Source organism: Geotrypetes seraphini, chromosome 3 (assembly GCF_902459505.1).
Source record: "Geotrypetes seraphini chromosome 3, aGeoSer1.1, whole genome shotgun sequence".
In the NCBI taxonomy this organism is placed as follows: Eukaryota; Metazoa; Chordata; class Amphibia; order Gymnophiona; family Dermophiidae; genus Geotrypetes; species Geotrypetes seraphini.
Window position 1 is genome coordinate 226,351,348 of NC_047086.1, and position 13,842 is coordinate 226,365,189.

At 44.3% G+C, this 13,842-nt stretch overlaps 1 protein-coding gene across 1 annotated transcript in view; it reads left to right on the forward strand.

Moving 5' to 3' along the window:
* Positions 1–13,842, forward strand: part of PMEL (premelanosome protein) — a 78,287-nt gene that overhangs the window by 23,794 nt on the left and 40,651 nt on the right. The window contains exons 4-6 of the mRNA XM_033937527.1: positions 1,716–1,856; positions 2,294–2,455; positions 6,145–6,540. Of these exons, the coding sequence (XP_033793418.1) occupies positions 1,716–1,856; positions 2,294–2,455; positions 6,145–6,540 (699 nt within the window). The remainder of the gene's footprint in view (positions 1–1,715; positions 1,857–2,293; positions 2,456–6,144; positions 6,541–13,842) is intronic.

Here is a 13,842-nt window from a genome sequence, read left to right on the forward strand (position 1 = left end):
AACATGATCAAGTTTCAAGTTTAGTTTCAAGTTTATTATTATTTGATGAATCGCCTATATAAAACATTCTAAGCGATGACAGATAAAGGCCAAATTGCCCATCCAGACTGCCCATCTGTAGCATCCACTATCTCCTCCTCCTCATAAGAGATCCATGTGCCTGTCCCATGTTTTCTTGAATTCAGATACAGTCTTTGCCTCCAACACCTCTACCAGGAGACTATTCCACACATCTACAACCCTTTCTGTAAAAAAGTATTTCCTTAGATTACTCCTGAGCCTTTTAACTTCATCCTATGCCCTCTCATTCCAGAGCTTCCTTTCAAATGAAAGAGACATGTCTCATGCACATTTATGCCGTATAAGTATTTAAATGTCTCTATTATATCTCCCCTCTCTCACCTTTCATCCAAAGTATACATATTCAGATCTTTAAGTTATCCCCCTTATGCCTTATGAAGAAGACCACGCACCATTTTAGTAGTCTTCCTCTGGACCGACTCCATCCTTTTTATAAGAACATAAGAACTGCCATCTCTGGATCAGACCCTGGGTCCATCAAGTCTGGTGATCCGCTCTCGCGGAGGCCTGGCTAGGTGTAACCTGGCAAAAACTTAGTCACCCGTATCCCTCTACGCACCTTTCGAGGAGATGTGCATCTAACTTGCCCTTAAATCCTAGAACGGTGGGTTCCGCAGTAATCTCCGCCGGGAGAGCGTTCCAGGTGTCCACCACTCGCTGTGTGAAGCAGAACTTCCTGGCATTTGTCCTGGGCTTGTCTCCCCTCAACTTCAGTCTATGACCTCTTGTCCAAGTCACATTTGACATCGTAAATAACTTTTTGTCCTGATCTATCTTGTCGATTCCTTTTATTACTTTAAAAGTCTCAATCAGATCCCCTCACAGTCTCCTCTTCTCAAGGGAGAACAGTCCTAGTTTTCTAAATCGTTCTTTGTAGTTCAAGTTCTCTATACCTTTTACCAGCTTCGTTGCTCACCTCTGCACCCTCTTGAGCAGTTTTATATCCTTCTTTAGGTAGGGAGACCAGTATTGGACACAGTATTCCAAGTGCGGTCTGACCATTGGTCTATAAAGCGGCATTATGACCCTCTCCGATCTACTCGTGATTCCCTTCTTTATCATGCCCAACATGCTATTTGCTTTCTTTGCCGCTGCCGCACATTGTGCTGAGGGTTTCAGGGTCCTATCTATCAGTACCCCCAGGTCTTTTTCTTGTTCACTCTTACCCAGAGTTGCACCAGACATGCTGTACTCGTGCTCCTTGTTCTTTCTGCCTAAATGCATTACCTTACATTTTTCCACATTAAACTTCATCTGCCACTTCTCTGCCCATCTCTCTAACTGGCTCAATATCTTTTTGAAGATGTGGTCTCCAGAATTGTACACAATATTCTAAATGAGGTCTCACCAGAGTCTTATACAGGGGCATCACTACCTCCTTCAGTCTGTCCTAGTATGGGAAGTCTTGTGTTCTTATGTAAAAAAAATTCTGTTGAAATTAATGTGTAAAACAAACAAAAAAACACCATAAATCAAGAGAAAAAGCCAAATGAACAAAACCACCGCAGAAGATTTTTGGCCAGTGCACATCTTTAAGAATCAATGCCTTCTTTGTTTTGCGCAGTATATGACATGCAGAGGGTGGGGGCAACTGAGGCATTTTAGTGGGTAATCCATGCTCCCTACCCTTGCAGGCACAAGTGTGACTGCTGGAGAGCCTGTCTTTCCTAGTGAAATCTCTGAAGATTCAGACTGTGTGTTCCCTGATGGAAGCCCATGCCCACAAGAAGCTGAGAGGAGGCATTGCAAGTTTGTCTATGTGTGGCAGACCTGGGGTAAGAACAAAATACCTAGCAGTGCTCAACAAGGGGAGGAGGCCAGCTCTTGAAGGGGGAAGGGAGGAATTTTCTGCTGGGAACTAGTGATCTATGAGTGGTGTCTAAACTGAGATCTTTCTCCTTTCTGACAGTTTAAGCATGAGTCGTCTGTGTGGCTGGGGTTACAATGTCTTCTTTGTGAGGAGGATGGGGGAAGGGGGAGTTTATTAGACTTTCTGAAGATGGGTAGCCAGGAGGAGGCAGGAAGTGAATTTAGGCGTGCAGGAGTTCACTGGGATTTCTGTGGGATTTCAGGTGTAGGTGCTTGCTATGTGAATAAGAAATATGGATACTTTCTGTGAAGATACAAGGGTGGTGTAGATGGTACTGGTGTTTTGTATAATTATTTACCTTATCCGATTCTTCACTCTTATGACCTTGGTCCTTTGATGCAGGGAAGTATTGGCAAGTTATGGATGGCCCCTCTTCTCTGCTGACTGTTAACACAGAGGATGTCCCTTTGGGTTCCTACACTATGGAAGTGATTGTGTACCATCATCGAGGCAAACAGAAGTTCATCCCTCTTGGAAAGGCAGCATCCCAGTTTTCTATCATTGGTAGGAATATTTGCTCTCTGCCCATCATATCAGCAACTAAGAAGTGTTTTTTTTTTTTAATATTTCTGTCTGTTTATAACAGTAGGGGTATAGGTTACAGTTTGAAAAGGTGTAGTGTCATTGGCACCCAAGTAGCACATCAGGCCTCTTCACAATGGTGGGCCTTCCCCTTCCCGGTGAATCCTGATTGGCTCAGGTGCCTAAGGCCCCTCCCATGAGAGTGGCCTTTGATATCTGGTCAATCTGTGTCTTAGGCCACTTTCAGAGCATCCCAGAATGCACTGGGAAGGAGGCCTAAGACACCGTTTTTTTCCCAGGTGTCTAAGGCCTCTCCTATGGGCCAATCAGGACCTCAGGCCCCTTCCCGGTGCATCCCAGGATGCACCAGGAAGGGAAAGGCCCACCATTGTGAAGAGGTGGGCCTGGTGGCTGGAGAGAGTAGGCATCCCTCTAGCAGGCCAAACTACAGACGGTATTGGGGGGTTGTCAGTGTGGGTTTGGGGTGCTGGGCTTGAGGGGTTTGGGTCTGAGGGGTAGTGTCATGGGTTTGGGGGGGCTGCTGGCAGGAGGGAGTGGGCATCTCTCCTGCCTATTGCGGGTGGGGAGTTTGTTTTGGGACTTCCAGCAGGAGGGAGTGGGCATCCCTCCTGCCAGAAGACTTTGCGGAAGGGTTCATGGGTGGCAGCGGGAGGGATTGGGTATCCCTCCTGCCGCGGACAGTGTCAGATGGAGGTTCGGGGTGGCAGCGGGAGGGATTGGGCATCCCTCCTGCCAGCCGAGTTTGTCTGTGTGTAGGGGGGGTGTCGGGGGTTCCCTGCTGCAGTCGCTCAGCTGATCACAACAGGGGAATTCCCTTGCTACAATCAGCTGATAAGAAGGGATCAGGCATAATTCTCTAACCGGCACCTGTGACATAGGCACTGGTTAGAGAATTGGGCCAGTTAGATGGGGTTGGGCATCTGTTTCTTAGGGCAGATGCGATTCTGTATAGGACGCTGGTGTGCAATTCTCAGCCGCTTCTTAAGCGGCTGCAGAAACCGATGTCCTATACAGAATTTCCCCCTAAATGCTGAGCCTGCCCAATCATGTGTAGGTACCATTAATAGAATCGTAGCATACTTCTAACATAGGCACCGGTAATGTAGGCCAGGGTTTTGCAGGCTTGCATGGCGCCTCTGTTTGTTGAGAATCGCTCCGAAGGTAATTTCCAGTGTAAACCACGCCTGCTTTGATCTTAGATGCCATTAAGTGCTTCTGTAGGCACAATTACTGCGTCCTTTTATGGCCGCACCTACATTTTTTAAAATGACATTTTAAACATTGTGGTAAATTACCATGCTAATTAACACCAATTATTCTTTTTCCCCAATTCTTTATTAATTTCAATACTTACAATAAGTGTAACAATACATATAACATTTTATACTCAAATATCACACTTAATATTCTTGTTATAACCATTTCAGAGTTGAATCCCCATCTCCTCTTAACAATTACCATGTCCATACATAAAATATCAAAAATTCATTAACCTATCCTCCTGGATATGCATACTTAACGGGGAAAAACACTATGTAAACATCACAATATTTTGCTAATGGCTCCCAAATCTCCTGAAACCTCTTAAAATTCCCTTTCTGAATGGCCAATGTCCTTTCCATTTTATACATATGACACAGTGAATTCCACCAAAAACTATAATTGAGCCTTTTCCAATCCTTCCAATTGCTTGTAATTTGTTTTATGGCGACTCCTGTCATTAATAAAAGCCTGTTGTTCTTAGATGATATTTGGCTTTTAGCCCTCATGATCATGCCAAATAACACAGTATCATAAGACAATGCCACTGGATTTTCCAACAAACAATTAATTTGGCCCCATATTGATTTCCAAAATGCCATAATATAAGGACAATAGAACAATAAGTGATCTAAAGTCCCTGCTTCAAGATGACAATGCCAACATCTATTTGACTTAGAGCTACCCATCTTTTGTAAACGAACCGGGGTCCAGAATGCTCTGTGTAACAGAAAAAACCACGTTTGTCTCATAGATGCTGACATTGTTAATTGACAGTGCACCTGTGTAAAAGTCCGCCAGTTTAGGAGGCTAACTTAGGAGCTTAAGTGTAGCAGATCAGCATTTTCTGAATATCTAGCAGATCACAAGACAGCTGCGTTCAGATGAGAGTGGTCTTTTTCTGTGAAATCCTTTGAATGCATATTGTAGCATGCCTCTGATGTCATGATAGAGGCTTATTTATGAAACTAAGGACAGGCGCTTATTTACAATGACAGAAGAAATGTCAGCAGCGGGGTTTTGTTTGACAATGACAGGTTTGCAAATAATAGCCTTCTCGCATAATTCAAGGCACCCCTGTGCCTTTCATGATCCAAATACCCCTCCCTCTCAGCGCCTACCTCCCTAATGGTCTAGTTTGGAGAAGGAGTAAAGCTAATCCACTCCTGCCCAAGGCCATGGCTGAGATCTTTCTCCAGAGTCCTACAGTACTAGTGGCATTATGAGACTACAGAGAAAGGTTGTGGCTCCCAATGTAGCAGATCAGCATCACTTCTGCCTCAAAAGACCTCAACAGACCACAGGGAGGGGTCTTGGATGTTGGAAGGGGGTACAAGGGGAGAGGGGCAGGGAAGGCACTTTGATCATGGAGAGGGACTCAGAAGATTTTGGTTTTGTGCTACCAGATAAAGAGTGGATTATGAAATGATATTTTAAAAATAAATCTAAAGAGTTTCTAGGACAAAAAATACAGGCTTTTCCTGATGTTTCTAAGGAAACACAAAGAAGGAGGCGTCAGTTCTTGATTCTTAAACCTGCTGTAACCTCAATTGGCGGAATTTTCTTCCTTTGATATCCATGTAAATGCATTATAAGATATCAATCTATAAAATACTTTTTCCTAGATTCATCTCAATTATCCAGCTTTGTATCACTAAAACACCTTGGTCAAGAAGAAATTCCAACAACCTCTAAAGCAGGGGTAGGGAACTCGAAGAAACAGTAGACTGTGCTGGGTGTGAGTCCATTTCTATGCTTTAGAGCAGGGGTAGGGAACTCCGGTCCTCGAGAGCCGTATTCCAGTTGGGTTTTCAGGATTTCCCCAATGAATATGCATTGAAAGCAGTGCATGCAAATAGATCTCATGCATATTCATTGGGGAAATCCTGAAAACTCGACTGGAATACGGCTCTCGAGGACCGAAGTTCCCTACCCCTGCTCTAAAGCATAGAAATGGACTCACACCCAGCACAGTCTACTGTTTCTTCATAATTAGTAATATTTTTGTTTCCTAAAAAACTCACTCTTAATTTAATCTTGGATCCTAAACTTAGAGGACTTGAGATAGATTAAGTGACGTTTAATTTTCTTGCAATTCTTAATTATCATTTTTGATTTAATCATCAATTTTGATTTAAAAATTATTATCATCTTAATCTAACTTTCTGTTTAAGATGTTTAATGCTTGGATGGGTTTTTTTTTTTGTTTTTTTTAATTATAAATAAATAATTTTAAAAAAAGATTTAGGTTTTGTGTCACCTCTGGTGACAACATTGGGGAGAGTCCCAAACAAACATTCCCCTAAGCAATATTGGCAACAACACCAAACAAAAATGTTCTTAACTCCTATAAGAAACTATTTTCTGAGCTTCTTTTCTCTTATTGATAGACCAGATTCCCCTCTCTGTGGAGATCCTCCAGATTGTGGACCTGGACCAGACCGACAACCGATTTGTCCAGAATCGGGCCATCTCCTTCCATGTAAAGGTACATGACCCCAGCCAGTACTTGAAGGATGCCGACCTCACCTACTCCTGGGACTTTGGGGACCAGAGCGGCACCTTGATTTCACACACTGAAACCGTCACGCACACTTATATCACAGCTGGCTCCTTCGAACCTCAGCTTGTCCTGCAGGCAGCAATTCCTCTGGCATCATGCAGCATTACCTCCGCAAGGACCATTGTTGTGGCCAGCACAGAGCCTGCAGGGCAGCAAAGCAGTGGGACAGCTGGTGGTACAGAGGGTACATCTGCTATTATTACAACACAGGGACAGAGCACAGGTAAGAACAATGGGCATATGTACTAGACATATTCACAGAGACATAATCTGGTCCCCATCCCCAGTCAACTCTACTCCGTTCCCTCCCCATCTCCATAGTTTCTTTCCTATCCACATGATCAACCCGTACTTAAAAGATCTTGTAAATTTAAACAAAACACAAAATGCAGCCTGTAACTTGTTAAAATTTAACATAAAAAATAGGCATAACTTTGTTAAAATATGCAAGATTTTTAAAATTTGTTTTTTTTTTTGTTATGAGTGTCTGAGCTGAGGTGTGCATGGGAACATAGTCTGCTCCCCATCCCCTACTGTCCCTATACACTTCCAATCCATCCCCTTCCATTCCTGCACCAGGTTTCCCATTGTTTCCATCTCCATGCACACCTCTAATGTGTGCACACATAATATTAAATGGACTCAAGCTCTGAATAAATTATAAATAAATAACAATAAATGTACTTTATAAAAAGGTCTTGTTATGGCAAAATAGGCTATTATAGTGAATAACTTTGAAAGAAGGGGCTTCAGTTTGTTATATCCAAGGTGTGTTTTATAAAGAAGGATCTATCAAAGCCATTTACCTGTGTAAATCATCTTTCTGAGATTCACCCTTCCTTAACGCAGCTAAGTAGATGAGTATATATTTTTTACCACATGAAAAAGAGTCACATCCAGGGTGTTTTGTGGGGAATGGGTGAGAGTAGAAAATAAAAGACATTGGGCTACATTCACTAAACCTTCCGATCCTGTACCGATGATCGGCCAGTCAGGGACTTCCTTAAGCTACTCACTAAGGAAGTCCATGAGTGGCTCAGGCGCCTCAGGTCCCTCCCGAGGGAGGAGCCCGAGGCGCCTGAGCCAATCAGGGCCTTAGGCCCCTTCCCATACATCACATGATGCACCGGGGCGGGGCCTAAGGCCCAGACACGTCACTGGAGGTATAGGAGCAGGAGGGAATAAGCACCCTTCCTGCTCCCTTACAGGTATGGGGAGGGGGATTGGGAGGGGGTGTCTGGTGCCAGGAGGGAGTCGGCATCCCTCCTGCCATTTTTTTAGGGGGTGGGTGAGTCGGCCCGATGGCAGAAGGGAGTGGGAATCCCTCCTGCCATATTTTGAAGCTGCAACAGAAGGGAGGGAGCACTCAGGGAGGGAGGAGGGAGGGGCATTTTGTCAGGGGGGGCTTTTTTTCTTTTTTTTTTTTAAATCGGACTGATATTTTGCGTGAGTAATACATGCAAAATATCTGCCCGATTATATTTAAAAAAAAAAGAAAACACCCCCCGGCAGAAGCCCTGACAGCAGTGACTGAAGGCTGCTTCTCCTGTAACTACTATCAGGGCTCTGCCCTAACTCAATCACTCAATGCATGCAAAAATATAAGTGAATCTCGTAAAATTGGCCAGGAATCAGCCAACAGTGATTGAATCACTATCTTTAGTGAATCTGGGCCATAGATTTAATTTTCAACTTTATGCATGGTACTTGGCAATTTATAAAGTAGCTTTAGGAAAAAAAAGGCTTCCTGACTGTGCAATTTTTCCTTGTCTAATCTCTCCTGATTTAAGTTCTCCTGTGTTAAGTTCCTAAGTGAAAACTGTTTAGTTGCTAGATTGTACTCTCTGCTAAGACTCTACCTCTGTTTAGCTCTCTCAAAAAAAAAAAAGAGAAGATGCTTATTTCCCCATTCTTGCCTTACTTACTCAACTAGATACCGCGCTGTCCTCCTGATTTAAACCTTCATTCAGTGATTAAATAAGTCTCTAGCCTCACCATGAATCCACTCCTCTGGCTCCTTCTTCTCCTACTCTGCTCATCGTTCATTACCTCCCTGTGCTTGAAACCTCCCTCTCCCAACATACTTGACTCTTCAAATGCTAATAATATCTGCCCTGGCCTCAGAATCCCCACGCTGATGCGCACCAAAAGTCACCCTTCAAAAAAAAAACCCCGAAAAGCCAACCATGCCTCTCTAAAGCCTGTGCCCCATGCTAATCTTCCCAACCAGACCTCTGACTCTCTCACCCCAGTCCCAACACTATTGCAACGCCGGATCCACATGCAACAAGATTCAAATTCAGAAGGACCTTCTCGAGGATCTTGATCCTGGATTCATGTGCATCACGGAATCATGGATTACTAAAGACGACCTATTTACACAAAACGAACTCTGCTCCCATGGTTACCAAGGCCTCTTCTCACCCAGAACTCACAGAAAAGGAGGTGGCCTGACACTCCTCTACAAATCTTTCTGTGATGTCCAGCTCCTTGAAAAGGGCAGCCATGCCTCACTAGAATATATGCTAGCCTCAGTCAACGATGAACTCCACCTTCACCCACTGGGTATCTTGTTACTATACCGCCCGCCTACCCCTTGGATCAAATCCTCAGATCTCATCCTCAAAACCATAACAAACATCTTCCTCAAATTTCAAAGATTACTGATCATCAGAGATATTAATCTCCACCTTGACGACATCACCAGTAAGGTTGCGACCAAATTTAACAATTTCCTCACCTCTCTATGTTTCTCCCCCCCTGCTTCTGCTCCAACCCATGAAAAGGGGCACACACTAGACTTCATCAGTTTCTTCTATCTCACTGCTTACAAAACTTCAATCAAGGATACTCATTGGGAACAAGTCCCTTGGTCCGACCACTTCCTAGGGGCTTTTAGTCTCCCCATTTTCATGTCTCATCTTGGAGCCCCACCCCGTTCCTCCAATTCCATTACCTTCCGCAAAAAAATTACGAGCGATCTGTTCTGGACCAAATTCCTCAATCATTTCTCCTCTGTTCCTAAGCTTGCAGATCCTGAAACCAATTGGCACATCTGGATCGCCCTTTCCAAGTCCACCTACCACTCCCTCACCCCACTATCCACTAAAACCATCTCCTACCTCCGTAAGGCCCCCTGGTACCTTCCACTTCACAGAGAACTGAAGCAGAAATGTCGAGCTTTGGAGCGCAATGGAAAAAATCTAAATCCCCTTCAGATAGACCAGGGGTCTCAAAGTCCCTCCTTGAGGGCCGCAATCCAGTCGGGTTTTCAGGATTTCCCCAATGAATACGCATGAGATCTATGTGCATGCACTGCTTTCAATGCATATTCATTGGGGAAATCCTGAAAACCCGACTGGATTGCGGTCCTGAAGGAGGGACTTTGAGATCCCTGAGATAGACAGACCTGGAGAGTCAACATTAAGCTCTACAATACAATATTAAAAAAGCAAGGAAGAACTTCTATGGTGACAAGATCTCCAAATCCAATAACCAGAATAGTGCACTGTTTAACATCTGGCGCTCCTTAACCTCTAAAAACGTCTCCACCCTGCTCCCCTCTTCTCCTTCAGCCGAGGTTCTATCAAAATTCTTCAGTGAAAAAGTCACTACCTTAAGATGCTCCTTCCCACCTGCAATCTCCTACAACTCTCTGGTGCCCACTGATTCCAACCCTACCCTGCTTATCTTCAACCCTATCCCAGCCGACAGATCCTGGACTACCTTTGAGCTCGTATCTGAATCGCAGGTCTCTAAACTTTGCCTCAAACTAAAATCTTGCAACTGCGCCTTGGACCCTTTCCCCTCCTACCTATTTGAGAAAATTCCCGCACAGGCCATCGCATCTCTTACCAAACTTATAAACTCTGCCCTACTATCCGGCCTATTCTCTTCTGAAATGGGTCACATTGCTTTGACCCCACTACTGAAAAAAGCTGATCTACACCCCTCCATACCATCCAGCTATCGTCCAATAGCAAATATCCCTCTCCTGACCAAGATGCTAGAGTCTATCATATCTACCCAACTCTCATCCTACTTAGAAAGATTCTCCATTCTCCTACCTTACCAATATGGCTTCAGACCCAACTTCTGCACCGAATCCCTATTAGCCTCATTAATCTCTAAGGTCCAGCTACTGCATTCTCGTAACAAGTTCGCAGTTCTTCTACAATTCGACCTTTCTGCAGCTTTTGACGTTGTCCATCATGATATTCTAGTTTTCCAACTCTCTGAGATAGGCATTAACTCCACAGTTCTAGATTGGTTCTCCAAATTTTTACGTTCACGCTCTTACACCGTTAACATGAAAGGCACCTCATCCTCCCCCTGGAAACCGACATTTGGTGTTCCGCAAGGTTCACCTCTATCTCCAATTCTTTTCAACATCTATATGTCTTCCTTGAAACTCCTCCATCTATCCCCCCTAGAAACACTTTACACTTATGCTGATTTCATCCTTGTCCTCCTCGAGACCGACTCGAACCTCTCCAACCTCTCCGAGAACATATCCTCATGTATAAGGAACCTCCAATCCTGGGCCCTCACAGTACAAATGAAACTGAACGAGTCCAAAACAAAACTACTTTGGCTCGGCCCAAAATTAGACCAATTACCCTCCTCCATCCCACTGTCCTCCGGCTCCACATTACAGCTTGAGTTCTCAAGCAAAGTTCTGGGCATCACCATAGACTCTTCACTATCCTTTAGTGACCATCTCAATTCCCTGATAAAAACATGCTTTTTTAGCCTTCATATGCTGAGAAAGTGAGATCCTGCTTTCATCAAAAACACTTTGCCGTCCTTGTACAATCCATCATCCTCTCCAGATTGGAGTACTGCAACTCTATCTACCTAAGCCTAACTAAGAAAAGCTTCCATAGCCTTCAGCAGATTCAGAATGCTGCGGCTAAGCTTATTTTCGCAAAAAGTAAATTCGACCATGTCTCACCACTCCTGTCCAAGCTTCACTGGCTCCCGGTAATCTCCAGGGTTCACTTCAAATGTGCCTGCCTAACTTTCAAGATCCTTCATTGCATCCTTCCTCCCGTTATCCCATTATCTTGGAATTCCTCAATTCCTAATTCCACCAGATTCTCCCAAATATTAAAACTATCCTTCCCTTCTATAAAAGGTATACCCCATGCAGGAAAACTAGGGACATCCCTCCCCTTTAGAATCACTGAGCTCTGGAATAACCTCACCTCCCCACTACGAAATTCAAGCTCCCTCCAACTTTTCCGTAAACATCTGTAAACTTGGCTATTCTCAAAAATGTAACACTTCCTCCTTCTCCGGCATCTTACATCCATCTAAACCTTCTTTACACTTAATCCTTTAACCCTCCATTGGAGTTCCTTTCCATCGCAACTTCTGTAAACCGTGCCGAGCTCTAAGATTGTGGAGATGGTGCGGTACACAAACCTAAGGTTTAGTTTAGTTTAGTTTAAATTTCCATAGGCAAAGTTTCAAAGTGAACCTCTTTGTGTACTTTCCCTTGTAAATCTGGGGCAAAGTGCAGATTAAAAGCATTCATGAATTAGGTCTCAAAATTGCTTGAAAACTGTCTCCTAAATTTTCAATACCATTGAAAATTCCAGTGCAATAGGGATGGTATGCTGAACGATAGGATTGCCCATATGTGTTTGCAAGCATACTGCAGAAGATGTAAATTACAGCTTTTCAGCTCCTTCTTCTCCCCAGTCTCTGCTGGCCCTATCAGTTCTACCTGCTGCAGACAAGCATGAAGATGTTATTCTGATCTGCTCCCTTTATTTCTTTATTATTTTGCAGTGTTTTCATTTTATTCGGTTGTTTGCGATTTTTACGTGGCTCCAGGGACTGCTGTGTCTGCTTGGAGAGGAACAGACTTTAGTCTGCAGTTGGTAGATGCATCCTTTGGGGGTCTGTACAGCCAGCCTGCTGAAGATTTGTGGAGTCAGAGTTCCAGGCCCTCAGCACTAGCTTACTCCCTGGACTTGGTCAGGAGTTTGAACGCAGGCTTTTAGGCTTCTGAAAAAAACTGTGTTTTGTCTGTTTCTGTAGTTAGGTCTTTGGTTTCCTCCCCCTTTTTTTAAAATCCCATTTTTTTATATTTTTATTTTAAGCCATTTTTTTGGCACCAAAACACTGCCACAGCAGCCATCTTGGATTTCCTGATTTTTTTTTTTTTTCTAAGTTCTCAAACTTCTTTAAAACACCTCATTTTGCCTAAAAATTAGTAGGAATGGAGTCCTCTGACCTAATATCTCTATATCATGTCTTATTTGTGCTGGATGGGCAGCTGAAGAGTGCCCTTGCGCCCTGTGCCACGTGGCATGGAATAGAGAGGTGGGAGCTTTGGGCTTAGCTCCCCATAGATTTCTAAGGCTGGAGAACATCAGATGGTCCAATGGGGGGAATTAAACACCTTTTGGAGATCTGGGACAATAGCCCTGTGCATCATAAGGGTGTAGAGACTTTGCAGCCCAAGAATAGGCGTTTGCTCTACCCAAAGGGGCAAGGAAAGTTGCCTTCTAAGGCCTTCACACCAAAGATCATTAATCTTCTTTGGCAGGCTTATGCACAAGGCAGAAATCAACCAGTTAGGTCCACAGAGCAGACTAGTGTGCAGGCCTTGCTAGAGACTCAGAGTACTTCTTCCCTGGGAGCGGAGGCTATTCTGGACTATAATGGTCTATCAGATATGGACTTGGAGGATGAGAGGTCAGATTTGATCCCTTTACTGTCCCAAAGTGAGGCTTTCCCGATGGGAGAAGCAGTCTTCCATTCAGAAAACCAGGAGGCGGTATCGGTCTTAGACCAGGGAGAGGATCCCTCTGTTCGCCAACATTTTAAGACCACTGCTTTACTAGAGATCATTGAGGGGTATAGATAGGTATAGACCATTTCTCAGGCAATGGGCCTGATGGGCCACCGCGGGAGCGGACCGCTGGGCAGGATGGACCTATGGTCTGCCTCAGCGGAGGCAACTTCTTATGTTCTTATGTTATTACTGAGTTCCTCTGAGAACTGAAGATAGACCCTTTATAAACCCTGTCCTCCCAGTGTTCTTTTCTGAGTGGGGTCCAGACTCAACCCACATGTTTTCTGTGGCACTCAGACATGAGGATCCTAGTCACAGAGCCCTGGGAGACCCCTGAAGGCTCTCAACGTGGCTAAAACCATGACTAAACTGTATCCCATGCATCAGGAATTCCATCAAATGTTTGCTATGCCAAAGGTAGATTCCCTGGTAGCCCAGGTGACCAAATGTACTTCCCTACCAAGTGAGGAAGGCATGATTTAAAGGATCAGCAGGACCGTATAGTGGATAGGGTTTTCAGGAGGCAGTTTGAGGCTTTAGCCTTAGGGGTTAAGGCTGCAGTCATGGCCTCCTTCATGGCATGCACCTATCATTCTAGGCTACAAAATCAGAGCCTGATAGATTCTGAGCTCCTACCTCAGCTTGTGCTGGCAGGAATAGACTAGGTAGCAGATGTACTCTATGATATAGCATTTTCAATCTCTGCCCATCGCATGC